This window comes from Oryx dammah, unplaced genomic scaffold (genome assembly GCF_014754425.2).
Source record: "Oryx dammah isolate SB20612 unplaced genomic scaffold, SCBI_Odam_1.1 HiC_scaffold_19, whole genome shotgun sequence".
In the NCBI taxonomy this organism is placed as follows: Eukaryota; Metazoa; Chordata; class Mammalia; order Artiodactyla; family Bovidae; genus Oryx; species Oryx dammah.
In genome coordinates, this window is record NW_024070203.1 from 76,670,621 (window position 1) to 76,684,938 (window position 14,318).

Consider the following 14,318-nt stretch of genomic DNA (forward strand, 5'->3'; position numbering starts at 1 on the left):
TGATGCATTTTTTATTTTCTTTATTGCTATTTATAACTGAGTTCTGCACAACTCTGTTTACTATATTCTTACAAATACTTTCACAATATTTCAGAATTCCATCTCTTCAGTGGAAAATATCAGATAAGATGTAATTTTCACATTTGAAGAAAGGCTTGTATAATTTAGATAACACTGTATAAAACATTTAATTCTCAAAGAAAAAATACAATTATCCAGTAAAATAAAAACATCATAATCAAGCAAAGGTTACTTCTGTGAGGTTCAGCAACTTCTCTTTTGCGCGCACATGCACGCGCGTGTGTGTGTGTGTGTGAAATCATCTTTCTCAATACTTAAAGCAGTGTGAGATAGAGAGAAGGTATTCAAATTTTTGTTGTATGAACACTTTCACCAGGAAAGCCTTTTAATAAGCTAGAACACATTATTTACTTTAAAACTAGGTCAACATATCTTATATATTAACAAAATAAATAAACATAAGGCCTTTTTTAGTTGTAGATAATGACAAAGCACCTGGTTGAAGGTAACTTAATATGACAAGATTTCAAAAGTTAAATTCAAATTAAGGTCTACAGAATTAGCTCAGAATTCTTCAACAATCAATGTATCCTTTGATGAGAGGAAACTGTTAACTTCATCACTGCCCTCTGCCGGTGGTATTATTTTCCTTTAATTTGTCTTCCATGTACTGAATATTTGCTTCACAAAATTACTTCTGACCTGCCTCTATATTTAAACTGTCTCAGCTAAAACTAGCCTAACCATCTGGAATTCCATAAGGCTTACAGGGAAAAAAATGTGTTTCAGTGAAGAGCTCTACATTGTTCAGAGTACACCTTCAGAGGTTATCTGAGTCTGATTCTAGAGGGACTCTGTACCTATCATTGCCTTTGAGTTCTCTTACAAATCTCTAAATGATAGATAACAAAATAATTATTCACTATAGATGCAAATAAATTCTGTCAGGTAGAAATACAAATGACCTCCCTTCCTCACTGCAGAAAGAGCCTGTTTTGTGTCCATTTCCAAATTTTTTACAGTACTACTGATCTAGAACTGTCTTTTTATAAACTCCCCTTTGATCTAGTTGTAACACCTGACTGGTTCTCTCATTGACAATGATGTTAATAATCTTTAAAATTCATTCATTTTATACCTATATGAGATAATAATCTTTAACATTTGTCTATTATATATATATATATATGAGAGATAAGATTTCACTTTTAAAAAACATTCTTTAACAGGCTGAAGCCAGACTACATACAGATCAATTTAGAAATAAAATGATGTGGGCCTGTAGACAAAAAGATTATATCAAAAGGCAAAAATCATTTCCTTAGGACAAGTCTGTATTTACCAAATACTTATCTAGTACTTGTTATGATCCTGACCAGTTTCATGCGGAAAGAATCCTATAAAGAGTTATGACTGTTTGCCCTGTGATATGGTGCTGCTTAGAAGGGGGTTATTAATTAGGAAGGGAGAAGAGAGAGAGAGAAGAAAGAGGAGGAGTAAGGACAGAAGTTAAAAGAAGGAGAAATTGAAACAAAACAATCTTAGAAAAGTGATTAAATTCTTACACATTAATGGACAACTAACTTTCATCATTATTTACAAAATGAATTAACTGCGTAAGGATGATTGCTGTGAATACTGTGCTGACAGAACAGATGCAAAAGCTATCTCTGGAATCAAGTTTCTTCTAGAAGGGATACAACAATTAAGGGAAGAAGCAAGTAGCAAAAACTGATAGGAAATTTACTCCTGTTTTGTAAATCAACTCATAGTGGTTCACTAAGGCTTCTATGTCTCATTTGACCAATATGACAGCTACTACTCAGCTAACTTCAAAGTCTAAACAGAAAATGTAAAAATAAAAACTCGTTTTGAAGACATCATTATCTAAAATATAAAAATAAACTGAAGTAATAATGTTAGCTTTTTGATCCATTGAAAATACACAAAACATTATATATTTTATACTGAAGTTCACTTAAAGCTCATTACAATGTAAAATACTTCTTATATAATAATTTACTATTTACAAATGAAGCTATCACTTACTCAGAATACCAGTTTCTTTTTACTACACAAGCAGTAAAAAAAATACAAACTTTTGAATTTGTGCTATAAATAAGGAAAACAACTGGTCACCCACAAGGCTCAAGAGATTTCTTGCATTGCCTTTCTTCCAGAATATGGGACCTTTCAAAGAAGCAAGCAAAGTAATTTCCTGTTGCTATTGAACTGTTTCTGACTCCCACCATTATGCCATCCAGCAGACATTTCAATCTGGAAGAAGGTAGAATTCTGAGATTGGGTAAAGGATTTGTTCGTAGCTTAAGAAACACAGGTTTACACAGTTAATTGGAGGAAATTTTAAAGTGGACAGGGATCAGCTAACATACAGAGAACATGATAGGAAAGAAAAGGATTCAAGAGAAAAACCATGAGCCTTAAATAAAAATGATTAACAAAGATTACTACTTTGGACAGAATAAAGTTAGTTTGCATTATGTTTTACAATTACAATGGACTTGAAGACAGAGTGTGTAATTTAATGTACATAACAATCCTAACAATCGGATAAAAATACACTCATTTTACAGATGAGAAAGCAATACTCAGGAGTTTAACTTGCTCAAAGTAATATAGCTTACAATGGGTAAAGCTGCACTCAAAATATAAGTTGTTTTAGTAAGTCATTCCTTTATCCATTGATTTAGTCTTAGTGTTTATATGCCTATCTCCTCAATATATCATAAATTTCTTTACAGTAGAGATTTTGATGCACCATTTTATTTCTATATGCAGAAAACTTGCAAAAAATTTGTTGAATGAGTGAATAATTTTACTTAAAAAAATAAAACATCAAATATGAGAGTAGCAAAGAAATACGGGAGAGTTTTCCTTAGCTAAAGATGAATGAACCATAAGACAAACTTCATGATTTGAAAAAGTTTTAAGTGTATATCTGCTTTAATACAGATAAACGTATGCTTTATATATGTGCAAAATTCCCTTAATTACTATGCTAGATAGAATTTTTTTTCTTATACTTAAAAACCTTGGGCTGTGTTAATATATAATTTTTTTTTAACTTTTGCCCCAAAAGTTATAATGAAAACACATTTGGCAAAAATTTTATCAAACCTTTCATTGTATTTGTGTGTATATCTGTGTATCTGTCTAAATGGGGAAAAAAATGCATAATCCTTAGTATGATAAAAAATTCTCTGTGCTACAAATGCTACATTCTCAAAAGCCTATGTCCTGGTAACTATCATAATCCTTTAGAAATTGTTTATATTCTGATTAAAAATCACTGTGCTCCTATATTCCCACAAATAGTTCATATGGTAAAGAAATCAGTAAACTTACTTTTATGCGTAACATCTTTAACATTTGCTCCCCTTTCTGTGCTTGTGATTAAATGTAACATTTTGAAATCCCAAAGTTCTGAGAAAAACATAAATCCTTGTCTCACAGCTGCTGTTTGACTCTGGAAACACATGCATTTTCTTTTCAAGCATCTACCATCAAAACTCCCAAAGGGCTTGGACTGGAGAACACCTGCATCTCTTCATTTAGTTCCAATAACAGAGCCTAAACTCCAAAATTACAAAAATAGACGCTCTGTTCAGCTGTAGTTACATTTTGCCCCTAAGTCCCGTGAACAAAAATGCTAGGAGCATGAAATCATTCAGGCAAGCTCTGTCATCAAGAGGATAAGATTTTTTGCACCAGAAGCCCAGTGGGAACATGATAGAAAACTGGCAGCAATCACAGATAAAGTACATAGTAAAGTCCTCGGGGAGCAGAGAGGAAATGTAACAAGATAGATGGGTATAATTTTTACACGTTTATGCCCAAACCACAAATGTGAATTGTCTTTAATTGCTACAATATATAAGCATTCTGACTCATGTATCCTGTCAAAAATACTAAAAATATAACTTCAAGGCAATTTATTTAATTCTACATTATGAGAAGAATTTTTTTGAACAACAACAAAAAACATTTCTCCCAAATTAAAATTTACAATCCAAAATATACTGTCTTCATTTTAAAGATTACTTAACAATCCGTATCCTAACCAACCAACTAAAAATGGTAAAAGAAGAGTGTGTGTGTTTGCTGGTATACTTTAATCAGGAAAGAAAACTATCTCCCCAATTTAAATATGAGTTTCCAGAGAACAGAATTGTGACTGTCCTTCCCAAAAACTACAATCAAAAGTACATATTTCATGGGCAAAATGTAAAATAACTTTTAATACAGGACAATCTAGTAAAGTTAAAACAGTTTCTGAAACTGATTAAAACCAGGGAATAGAAAGTTCAGCTTAAACTATCTTATAAATTAAATTACATTTTAAGGTACAGTTGTTTTAAATGATTTTTATATATCCTCAAAATCATTTAATTCTATTTTTCTAGTATTAGAAAGAAATAGTTGTTTTGAGTTTTATATGTCAGAAGCAAATACACCATGTTCATCTTACTTGCACAAGTAACTACAGCCTGATTTTAAAAGATTATCATCTTCCTTAATGGTGAACAAAATCAATTAGATGAAATTTTCTAGGAATAAATGTAACATTCTGGATGTAAATTCATAAATTCATTAAGATTACAAAATACAGAACAGTGTCTTAACAGTAGCTTGTGTGAAAAACTCTAATTTCCAGCGGCACAAAAGTTCAAGACAAGTAGTAACTAAATAGAAGTTATTATATATACCTGGAAAATACACCATAATTTGTGCTATGTGAAGGATTGTATTAAATTTTAAAAGAGAGGTTTTCAGACATGTCATGGAAGTATGTAGGCAAATCACATGGAAGTGACTAAAATAAAGTTATTCTGTTTATCCTGGACTCCTCAGTTAAGAAAAAAAAAAGTTCTGTGGAACATCTACGATATGCAGGGGAGAAAGAAGGTGCAATTAACCTAGTGCTAAAATTTTCACCATTAAGAGGTAAATAGCGCCATTAACCAGAGAAGGCACTGGCACCCCACTCCAGTACTCTTGCCTGGAAAATCCCATGGACGGAGGAGCCTGGTAGGCTGCAGTCCATGGGGCTGCTAAGAGTCAGACACGACTGAGCGAATTCACTTTTACTTTTCACTTTCATGCACTGGAGAAGGAAATGGCAACCCACTCCAGTGTTCTTGCCTGGAGAATCCCAGGGATGGGGAAGCCTGGTGGGCTGCTGTCTATGGGGTCGCACAGAGTCAGACATGACTGAAGTGACTTAGCAGCAGCAGCAGCAGCAGTGCCATTAACTGAAATTGAATGATGGAGTATCAGGTGGGATGAGGGAAACTACACTGAGTTTTGCTTTAAACATGTTAGGCAACAGTAAAATATCCACTGGGCAATGGTCAAGAGGTGGCTGAAATTTGGAGTTTGGCTCTCAAGAGAAAATAAATGCACACAGAGAAATACACATAGGGTTGGTTGTGAAACACACACACACACTGTTGGTTAAATCAAATAAACAGAAGAGGACTGGTCACACTATCAGAAACAACATATACTTAAGATACAAAGGAAAGAAACGCATTTGAGGAAGGAAATGAAGATGGTTCAATAAGGAGAACCAAAAGACTATACTGCGCTAGTGTCAAGAATTCTGAGCTATAATGAATGATGTAGAAGACAGGAGACTCCTGAGTCAAACAAAGGTCTGTATTACTCATGGCCCAGCAAGCAGCATGAGTATCAACATATGTATTTATATCAGTTCCTTCTGCCCTCAAGTTTCACAGAGAAAAAACAAAGATGTATCCGGGTGGATGACTGCACATGCAGTGGAATGCATTATAAGAAATGAATCCTGTACCTGAAACTAATTCAACACTGTAAATCAACAGTACTTCAAATAAAAAAAGGAGACATTAACCCTGTGTTGAGGAACCAGATCTTCTATAATGGGCAGTAAGCAGGCACTCCATTGGCTCCAGAGGGACACTGGATCTATCTCCCAGAACTGTTCACTATACAAATATCCTTTAAAAGCTAGTCCAGAATAAAGAGCAGTCATTGTTGCCATTCACAGTATGTACAAAAAAGCAAAAGATATCAGGTGTTATAACTCTTGAGGGCCAAGAGAGATGAAGGTTTCAATGGAAAAGGTATGATCATACATAAATGCCAATGAAGCATAAGATAATAAGTTTTGTCATGTATATATAGGGTTGATTCCCAGGTGGCTCAGTGGTAAAGAATCCGCCTGCCGATGCAAGAGATGCAAGAGACACAGGTTTGACAATTGAGTTGGGAAGATCCCCTGAAGAAGGAAATGGCAACCTTCTCCAGTATTCTTGCCTGGAAAATTCCATGGACAGAGGAGCCTGTCGGGCAGGCTATAGTCAATGGGGTTGCAAAGAGTCAGACACCACTGAGCACACATGTGCATGCCCATATACACACACACGTGTGCATGCACATATTACACACACACATTATTCCATGTCACTTATAAGACTAAGGAATGGAAGCTTCAGCCCAACAAACTGAGGACCTAATACTAATCATATCTGTTTAACAAAGAAAGATATTGGTAGGTATTCTCTCCAGTGGGGGGTAGGAGATGTGTGTGGATGTGGGTGTGTGGGTAGGTGTGTGTGCCTGGAAAAGGAAGAAGAGGAAGAAACAGGGAGAGAAGAGGGTAGATGGTTAACATGTATTACATTAAGAACTTACTATTTATCTGTCAAATGCATTCATACCCTTGACCCTCTGTCATAATAATCCATTTATTCATTCATTCAATAAAAGATTTTCTAAGAATTACCTATATGTCAGCAAATTTTAGGTACTGGAGATAAAATGATAAGCAGCCAGTGACTAACTCTGTCCTCTCAGAAATCACTGTCAAATGGTGAAGACAGACAGCATTCAAGTCACACAGCTACGTAAATACTACTGTCATTAAGTGCTATGAAAGAAATATATAGTGAATTATGAAAATGAATGTAACAGAAATACTTAATCAAACTGGGAAGGTGAGAAGGGAAAAAGCAGCCTTCGGGCTTACCTGAAGATATAGTAAGTGAGCTAAGAGCTCAACACGAAGGTGAAACTTGAAGAGGGGTAAGTTAAAGGGGTATGGACAGTTGTAAGAATCCCAGACAGGCAAAAAAAACCAGAATATGCAAAATCATAATCACCACTGAGAAATTTAAAGAAGGCCAAGAGATCTGAAGCACAGAGAAAAAGAGGGACACATCAAAAAGACTCCTAACACTGACTCATAAATTGGAATGATTGTCCTGTAAGTTCCCTTTGATCCTAAGCTGATAGTAGTTTGTAATCATTTTATATTCCTAAATAGCAGGCACTCAAAAATTTATTTATACATTAGTATCAGAGTAACAAAGACTAAGAAAGAACTTTTTAACAAGCAGAACCTGCTATAAATCATAGGCAAAATATAGCATATAAAGAAGAGCTAAAGTTTATATAAAAAAAAAAGAAAAGAAAAAATGTTGAGAACCTATTTTAAAATATTTTACATACACGACTTATAGTCACCATGTGCTTCTACTTCTGAAGGAAGTGAAGAAGAATCTAGTCTCTCTATTTATCTATACAAACGTAAGTAACAGAAATGCCACTGATTCCTGTGAATAATAGCAATGAATTCGGAAGGTGGGCTGCACTGGACTCTCATAGGAGCTTTTAGCTTCTTTGCTGGAATCAGTGCCAGTCAAGTAGAGAAAGTGATCAAAGGGGGAGAAGGAAGAGAGAAAATGGAGTTGCTAAGACTTCAAACACAAAGCACTCCTGTGACACCATGGAAGTGTGGCTCTTTTGATACTATTTAAGATGAAGTCAGGGCTTCTCAAGTGACTAAGCCATAGAGAATCCACCTGCCAGTGCAAGAGACAGGGGATCAATCCCTGGGCCGGGAAGATCCCCTAGACAAATAAGTTGCAACCCACTCCAGTAATCTTACCTGGGAAATCCCATGGACAGAGGAGCCTGGCAGGCTACAGTCCATGGGGCCACAAGGAGTTGGTCACAACTTCTTATAACTAAACAACAATAAATATGAAGTAAAGAAGGAGATTCTCAAAGTTAAGAATGTATAAGGCTGGGTGGTACAATGTTTACAATATGGATGTTAAGAATAAAACACATAATAATAAATAACCTGAGACAGTGGAAAAATATTATACAGTTAGAAGACCCATATTCAGATTTAAAGTCTGACTTGTTAAACATTTGGACAATTTCTGAGCCTCAATTTCCTCCTCTGTTAGACAAACTAAATTTGTTGTGCTGAAAACAAGTCTTGTTTTGTAAACAAATTGAAAAACTTGCATGCAAGTGATTTATAAGTTGCAAAATACTGTGTCCATAATAAGTTTTATTAATACTGTTAATACTTCTTTTAGTCAATTATATTTAATCCCATTTAAAAAGCTGTCCATTTTCTCACATTCTGAAGTCACAGCCGAAAAACTCTGCCTCTTTATCCTGAGTGAGCTTCTCGCAAAACTCACTTCCTAATATATTCAATAATATTCACAACATTATCTGCTCTCCAATTTCAATAACCCCCTTCAATTTAGGAACATATGCACAAAAGCAGCTGTCTTCCATACAGGATGCCGTGATAATCAGAAGCCAATTAGAATGATCACCAAACTCCTCTAAAATACACCATTTGCCACATTCCAAAACCTCTCATTCAAATTATATAAATCAATGGGAAAAGCACATTAACAACCTCTTTTGGATGGTCTGTCTCAAAAAAAGACAGCAGGGATTACTTGTGCTTCCCTTAACTGTTCATCTAGAAGAGTTCAGAATTCTATCCAGAATCTGTTTCTACCCCCTGAAGCAAACATCAGTAATGACTCATTGGGTGCTCCAGCCTCAAAAAACAAAGAAAAGCAAATACAATCATCACTTACTTGCTCATTCATTCAGCAAATATTTGTTGATAGCCTACTATTTGTGGGATATTGTTCTAGACACTAGGAATACATCTGTGATCAAGAAAGACAAAAAATTCCAGCCATAATAAAACATTAAATTCTAATAGCAGGAAAAAAAAAAAACTCAACAAGACAAATCAGTAATATATATACTATGACAGAGTATGATACGAGAAACTTTAGAATAGTAAGAAAACAAAATGTGTTAGTGTGAATGTGTGTTTAGTTGTTAAGTCCTGTGAGACTCTTTTGCAACCCGATGGACTACAGTCTGCCATGTTCCTCTGTCCATGGGATTTTTCAGGCAAGAATACTGGAGTAGGTTGCCATTTCCTTCTCCAGGGGATCTTTCTGACCCAGGGATCGAACCCTCGTCCCCTGCATTGGCAGGCGGATTTTTACCACTGAGTATGCACATATATGCAAACAAGAGAGAAAAAAGTTTTTATATACAGTGGCTAGGAAAGAACTTGCTAAAAGGGTTATATTTCAATAAACTTGTAAAGGATTGTTAATAAATTATTTCTTCATTTAAAATTTATTTACAACTTGTTTATACCCTCAGTCATACACACACACACACACACACACACACACACACACACACAGATAAACACCCTCTAAACTTCATTACAGGAACGTAAGATTAATATTATTTTAGAAATAGCTTTTAAAAAAAATACTTATGAGCTCTCTCATAACCGTATCATAAATACCTAAGCCATGAATGTGGGTGGCAGTTCCCAAGATGGATGGAAAATTTAAATTTAAAAGTACCCTAAATAAAGTATGTGAATGTAGTTTAACTAAAAACACATTACATTTTAGGATTAAAACACACCCAAGGAATATCTTCAAAGAACCAAATGCATGATCATATTAAAATTTTACATGGAAATCCATAAACATATCACTAAATGTAACACTAATGTTGAACATTAGATGAATCTCCTTAACGGTAGAAAAATATAAAATTTTATCTTAGAACTATCATATGTATAATTTTTACAGTACTTTACTTTTATATAAAGGTTCAAAATGCAAATATATATATTGAGATCCTGAATATGCATTTAGATTACAAAGAATAATACAAATACTGTTATGAGAAAGATCAGAGTATTATCTAAATATGCTTGACTCAGTTCATTCTAGTGGTACACATGGCAAAACAAAATCAATGAAGAGCCCCTATCCTGTGTAGGAGTATGCAGTAAGGACTTCCATGGTGGTCTGGTGGTTAAGAATCCACCTTGCAATGCAGGAGACACAGCTTCAATCTCTGGTTGGGGAACTAAGATCTCAGAGCCACTAAGCCCATGAGCCACAATGAAAGATCCCACGTGATGCAACAAAGCTCCTGCATGCCTCAACTAAGATCCACACATGCAAATAAATAATTGATTTTTATTTTTATAAACTGTTAAACAAAAAGCATATGCAACAGATTCTAGTAAGCTTAGTCCCTTCTTAGGTATCAAAATTCTAACCAGATGGTCTGGTCATTCTAATAACATTTTAATGATTTAATGATATGAAAACAAAACCTACCAAAAACTACTATTTGGACAATTATAAAAAGGAGATTCTCCAAGAGCATATTCAAAGAATATGATTAAATAGGCATTTTAAAAAAGCATGATTTAACCACCAATCATTTTTCCCGATGCAGGGGTTGGTGATCCACAAAGGCAAAATCTTGCCCACCTCCGGTTTTGTGAATGAAGTTTTACTGGAACACAGCCACACCCATTCATTTACCTATGGCTATTTTTGGTCTTCCCTGTTGGCTCCTGCAGTGCAGGAGACCCAACTTTAGTCTCCAGGTTGAGAAGATCCCCTGGAGAAGGGAATGGCTACCCACTCTTGTATTCTAGTATTCTAGTCTAGAAAAGCCCATGGACAAAGGAGCCTAACGCTGCAGTCCTTGGGGTTTCAAAGAGTCAGACAGGACTGAGCAACTAACACTTCCACTTTTTCACAGCTTTTTTTGTGTGCTAACACAGCACAATGGAAACAAAGCCCATATGGCCCACAAAGCCCAAAATGTTAGTAAAATGTTTACCAAGCCCTACCTTAAACTACTGGTAAAGTCTTCTACCCATAAGGGATAGGTAGTGGCCTCATCCTTACATTTTTTTCCCTTAGGGTTCCACACTCAGCCTCATCAAGATGAAAATGTCTTTGTGAGGAGATCTCTTCAAAAGAATGTTGATTCAGGGGTTCTCAGACTCACCTTTCAAATACTAATTTCCAGTTTCTAGTGTGAATGCCATTCAGCTACAAATGTTGCTATATCGAATTCTGCTTTCAAATGGTTTTGCATCACTGCATATGTACATTGCTTCAAATATTCACTCCATATAAACTCTGTCTTCAGTTCAGTTCAGTCACTCAGTCGAGTTCGACTCTCCGCAACCCCATGAATCGCAGCACACCAAGCCTCCCTGTCCATCACCAACTCCCAGAGTTCACCCAATCTCTGTTTAGCTAATTACAAATCTTTTCATGGTTTCTACTTTGAACTTAGTCAAAGTGAACTTACTTTGAACTCATGTTTAATGCATTTCCTATAAGCTACAGTATTTGTTACATATTGTTAATTGAGCTCTACTCTTCCGGAGCTATTTGAAATCACCTCACGGGCCAATTAATTCTAAAGAAAAAATTCAGCCCACTGACTGGGGACTGAAGAATATCTTTAAGAACATCTATCTAGCTATCTTATTTCCAGTATCATTGTCTTGGTTTTACTAACGACACATACTGACTAACTGAACTCACTGCTGACGTTAGGCTCTCCTTACCACGCCTCTTTATCCCCAGGTTTCACTGATCCTTCTAATATCTCCTGTCAACATGAGAGGTGTGGATCTGCTATTACGGTAGTGAATAAAATGAAATAGATAAAATGACATGAAATAAAATGAAACAGAGGCAAGGAGCTTCTCCTCCTGCGTTTTTTCCTTTGTTATACCATCAATATCTTTTCCCTCCTGTAAATACACAGAACGCTCAACCCACTATTTTAACATGGCAAACTATGGGTCACAAAGTACTACTATCCCAAGAAAAATATTTTCTCTTCACAATGTTTTAAATTTCTTTTACTCCTTTCTATGTATTACATATTTTAAAACTCAGTTGGATTTAGTACTGGTAGTAGCTGAACCTGAAGGTTAACTGTTATACATACAAAGAAATTATCTCTTAATAAAATAGAATAAAATCATTACTGTTTGTAAACACATCATGTATCAAAAATGATACAAAATACTTCATTTGAGTTTTCAAAGAAGATAACTGCAGGGTGTATCCCAGTGGACACAAATGAAAAAAAGAGGAAGAATGGATGAAAATGAGGAGTGGGGGAAGAGAAGGTAAGGAAAGGAGAGAAGGAAAGAAAGAAAGTGCCTTTTTAAAAGTCTTGCTGGAAAAGAAAATTCAAAACAAGTGAATACTGGTGTACTTACCGGAACTGTGGCAGTAGTCCATACACTGTGGAACCTGGACTGTGAAGGCTATCAAATCTGGAGCTAAGAGAGATTCTGGCTTTCTGCTCTCATTGAGCCACTTGCTGCTATGAAGGTCTTTAGTGTCAGAAGGACCCTGAAGCAATGGAATCAACTTCTCTTTTCCACTGTCACCTGAACAGAAAGATATATGAAAAAGAAGGTTATCAAAAAAAATACATAGGAGTAGCCTGCAGATGCTTGATTTTAAAGTATACTAACAATATAAAATTTCTATTTACACCTGGTAATTTTAGTGGTACATTTAGTTATATTCTAAAAAGTATAACTGATAAAAATTAAATGCATTTTTAACTCTTAAAATGTTTTAGTATTTAGTTGATAAATGTAGAACACGTTCAGAAAAGCATGTAAAATAAAACAACATGAACACACTGTATTGTAAATATTAAAGGGAATCTGTACCTCTTTAAACTTATCTAGACATTTAATCCACATTGGAAAAAATTAAATAACAAATAGTTTAAGGAAAATACTATGAAATCAAGTATTGGAAGGAAGGCAAAGTCAATTACAACCTTAAGTTGAAAAACAGCTGGGGTTTCTGTTTAATTTCATTATACTAGCAACATTTTAATTTTTAAGTGTCATATACATCTATATCTCCTATTCCACCCCAAAAAGTATAAGACTAAACTTTCCTTTAATTTTTCTTCCCTCATAACCATTCTTAAAACTATGCAATATTTTTTTCTTAAGTAAAAATTAATTTATTAATGTCAAGAAGTATCATCCTGGCACAATTAACAATTTTTTTCAAGTAAAATAAAAAAATTTAAAACCTCTGATTCATAGGAACAATGAGTAAATTCTTGTTTCAGTAACGCTCCTTGTAAAACGCAAGGCCAATTCTCCTATACAGGCAATAAAGTTTTACACGGTCCAGCTGCACATACCTGGGGCTTTGGCACAAATTTTTATTGATCCCACGGTCCCAGAGGCACATTTGACCAATGATGTGCTGCAGTACTTCAATTCAGCATTCTGGATTGAGCCCTCAAGAGTTGGCAGGGGATTCTTAGATTTCACACCTAATAAAAGAAAACTGCAAATGTACTAGCCGATTGAATTTAAATAATTTTTATACTCCTTCACCGAGGCATTTAAACTTAATTATACTTTAATTATCTACCTCAGATGTTCTTACAGTATTTGTGTTAGGCTTCGCAGTTTAGTGTTTAGGAGGTAAAATGATGCAATTTTAAAACAAACAGGTTCAACTCTTAAAACTATACTTATGCAAATTTTAAACAAACAGTTGTTTAAAAATATGGATACTAAAAAAAAAATCACATTTGGTTTTAGAATATAGATTAAGATTTTCAATTTGAAACAAATTTAACTTATAAACTGACTTTCACTTATGGAGACGCATTAATTTAAGCATGAAACTACCTGTATAAACAGACTCCAAAATATCTTGGTCAGGTAGGATGCAAAGAGAGAAACAAGATAGCTCAAAACAGCTCCTAAGTTAAAATACAATAGCTTATAAGCAAAATCGATATACCAACTGTAGCTAAAAGAAACCAAAGGGATTCTATACCAATTAACAAAAAAAAAGTGAGCATTATCTTTTCTACTGTATGCTACTTGCTGAAGGACATAAAGCACAGAAGCAAACAATTACCATGACATAACTGGTAGGGAAAACGTAATTCAAAGAGGAGAAACTCATTTTGGCCCTGAAGCCTAGGTAAGAATTCAGAAGGCAGAGAAACCTTAAGAATGTTACACTAACATTATTGTAAACCATAAAAAAAAATGACGATAATGTGAAGAACTCTAATCCATTAACGTATACCAAAGGACTTACTGTGTGTTA

General features: G+C 34.7%; 1 protein-coding gene across 3 annotated transcripts in view; it reads right to left on the reverse strand.

Moving 5' to 3' along the window:
- VPS13B (vacuolar protein sorting 13 homolog B) overlaps positions 1-14,318 on the reverse strand; it is a 772,631-nt gene that overhangs the window by 545,376 nt on the left and 212,937 nt on the right. For all 3 annotated transcript variants that reach the window (XR_005724545.1, XM_040260994.1, XM_040260993.1), the window contains exons 18-19: positions 13,390-13,524; positions 12,434-12,607 (exon numbers count right to left, since the gene is read on the reverse strand). Coding sequence is in view for 2 of the 3 variants with exons in the window: in XM_040260994.1 (XP_040116928.1) it covers positions 12,434-12,607; positions 13,390-13,524 (309 nt within the window). In the remaining variant the exon portion in view is untranslated. The remainder of the gene's footprint in view (positions 1-12,433; positions 12,608-13,389; positions 13,525-14,318) is intronic.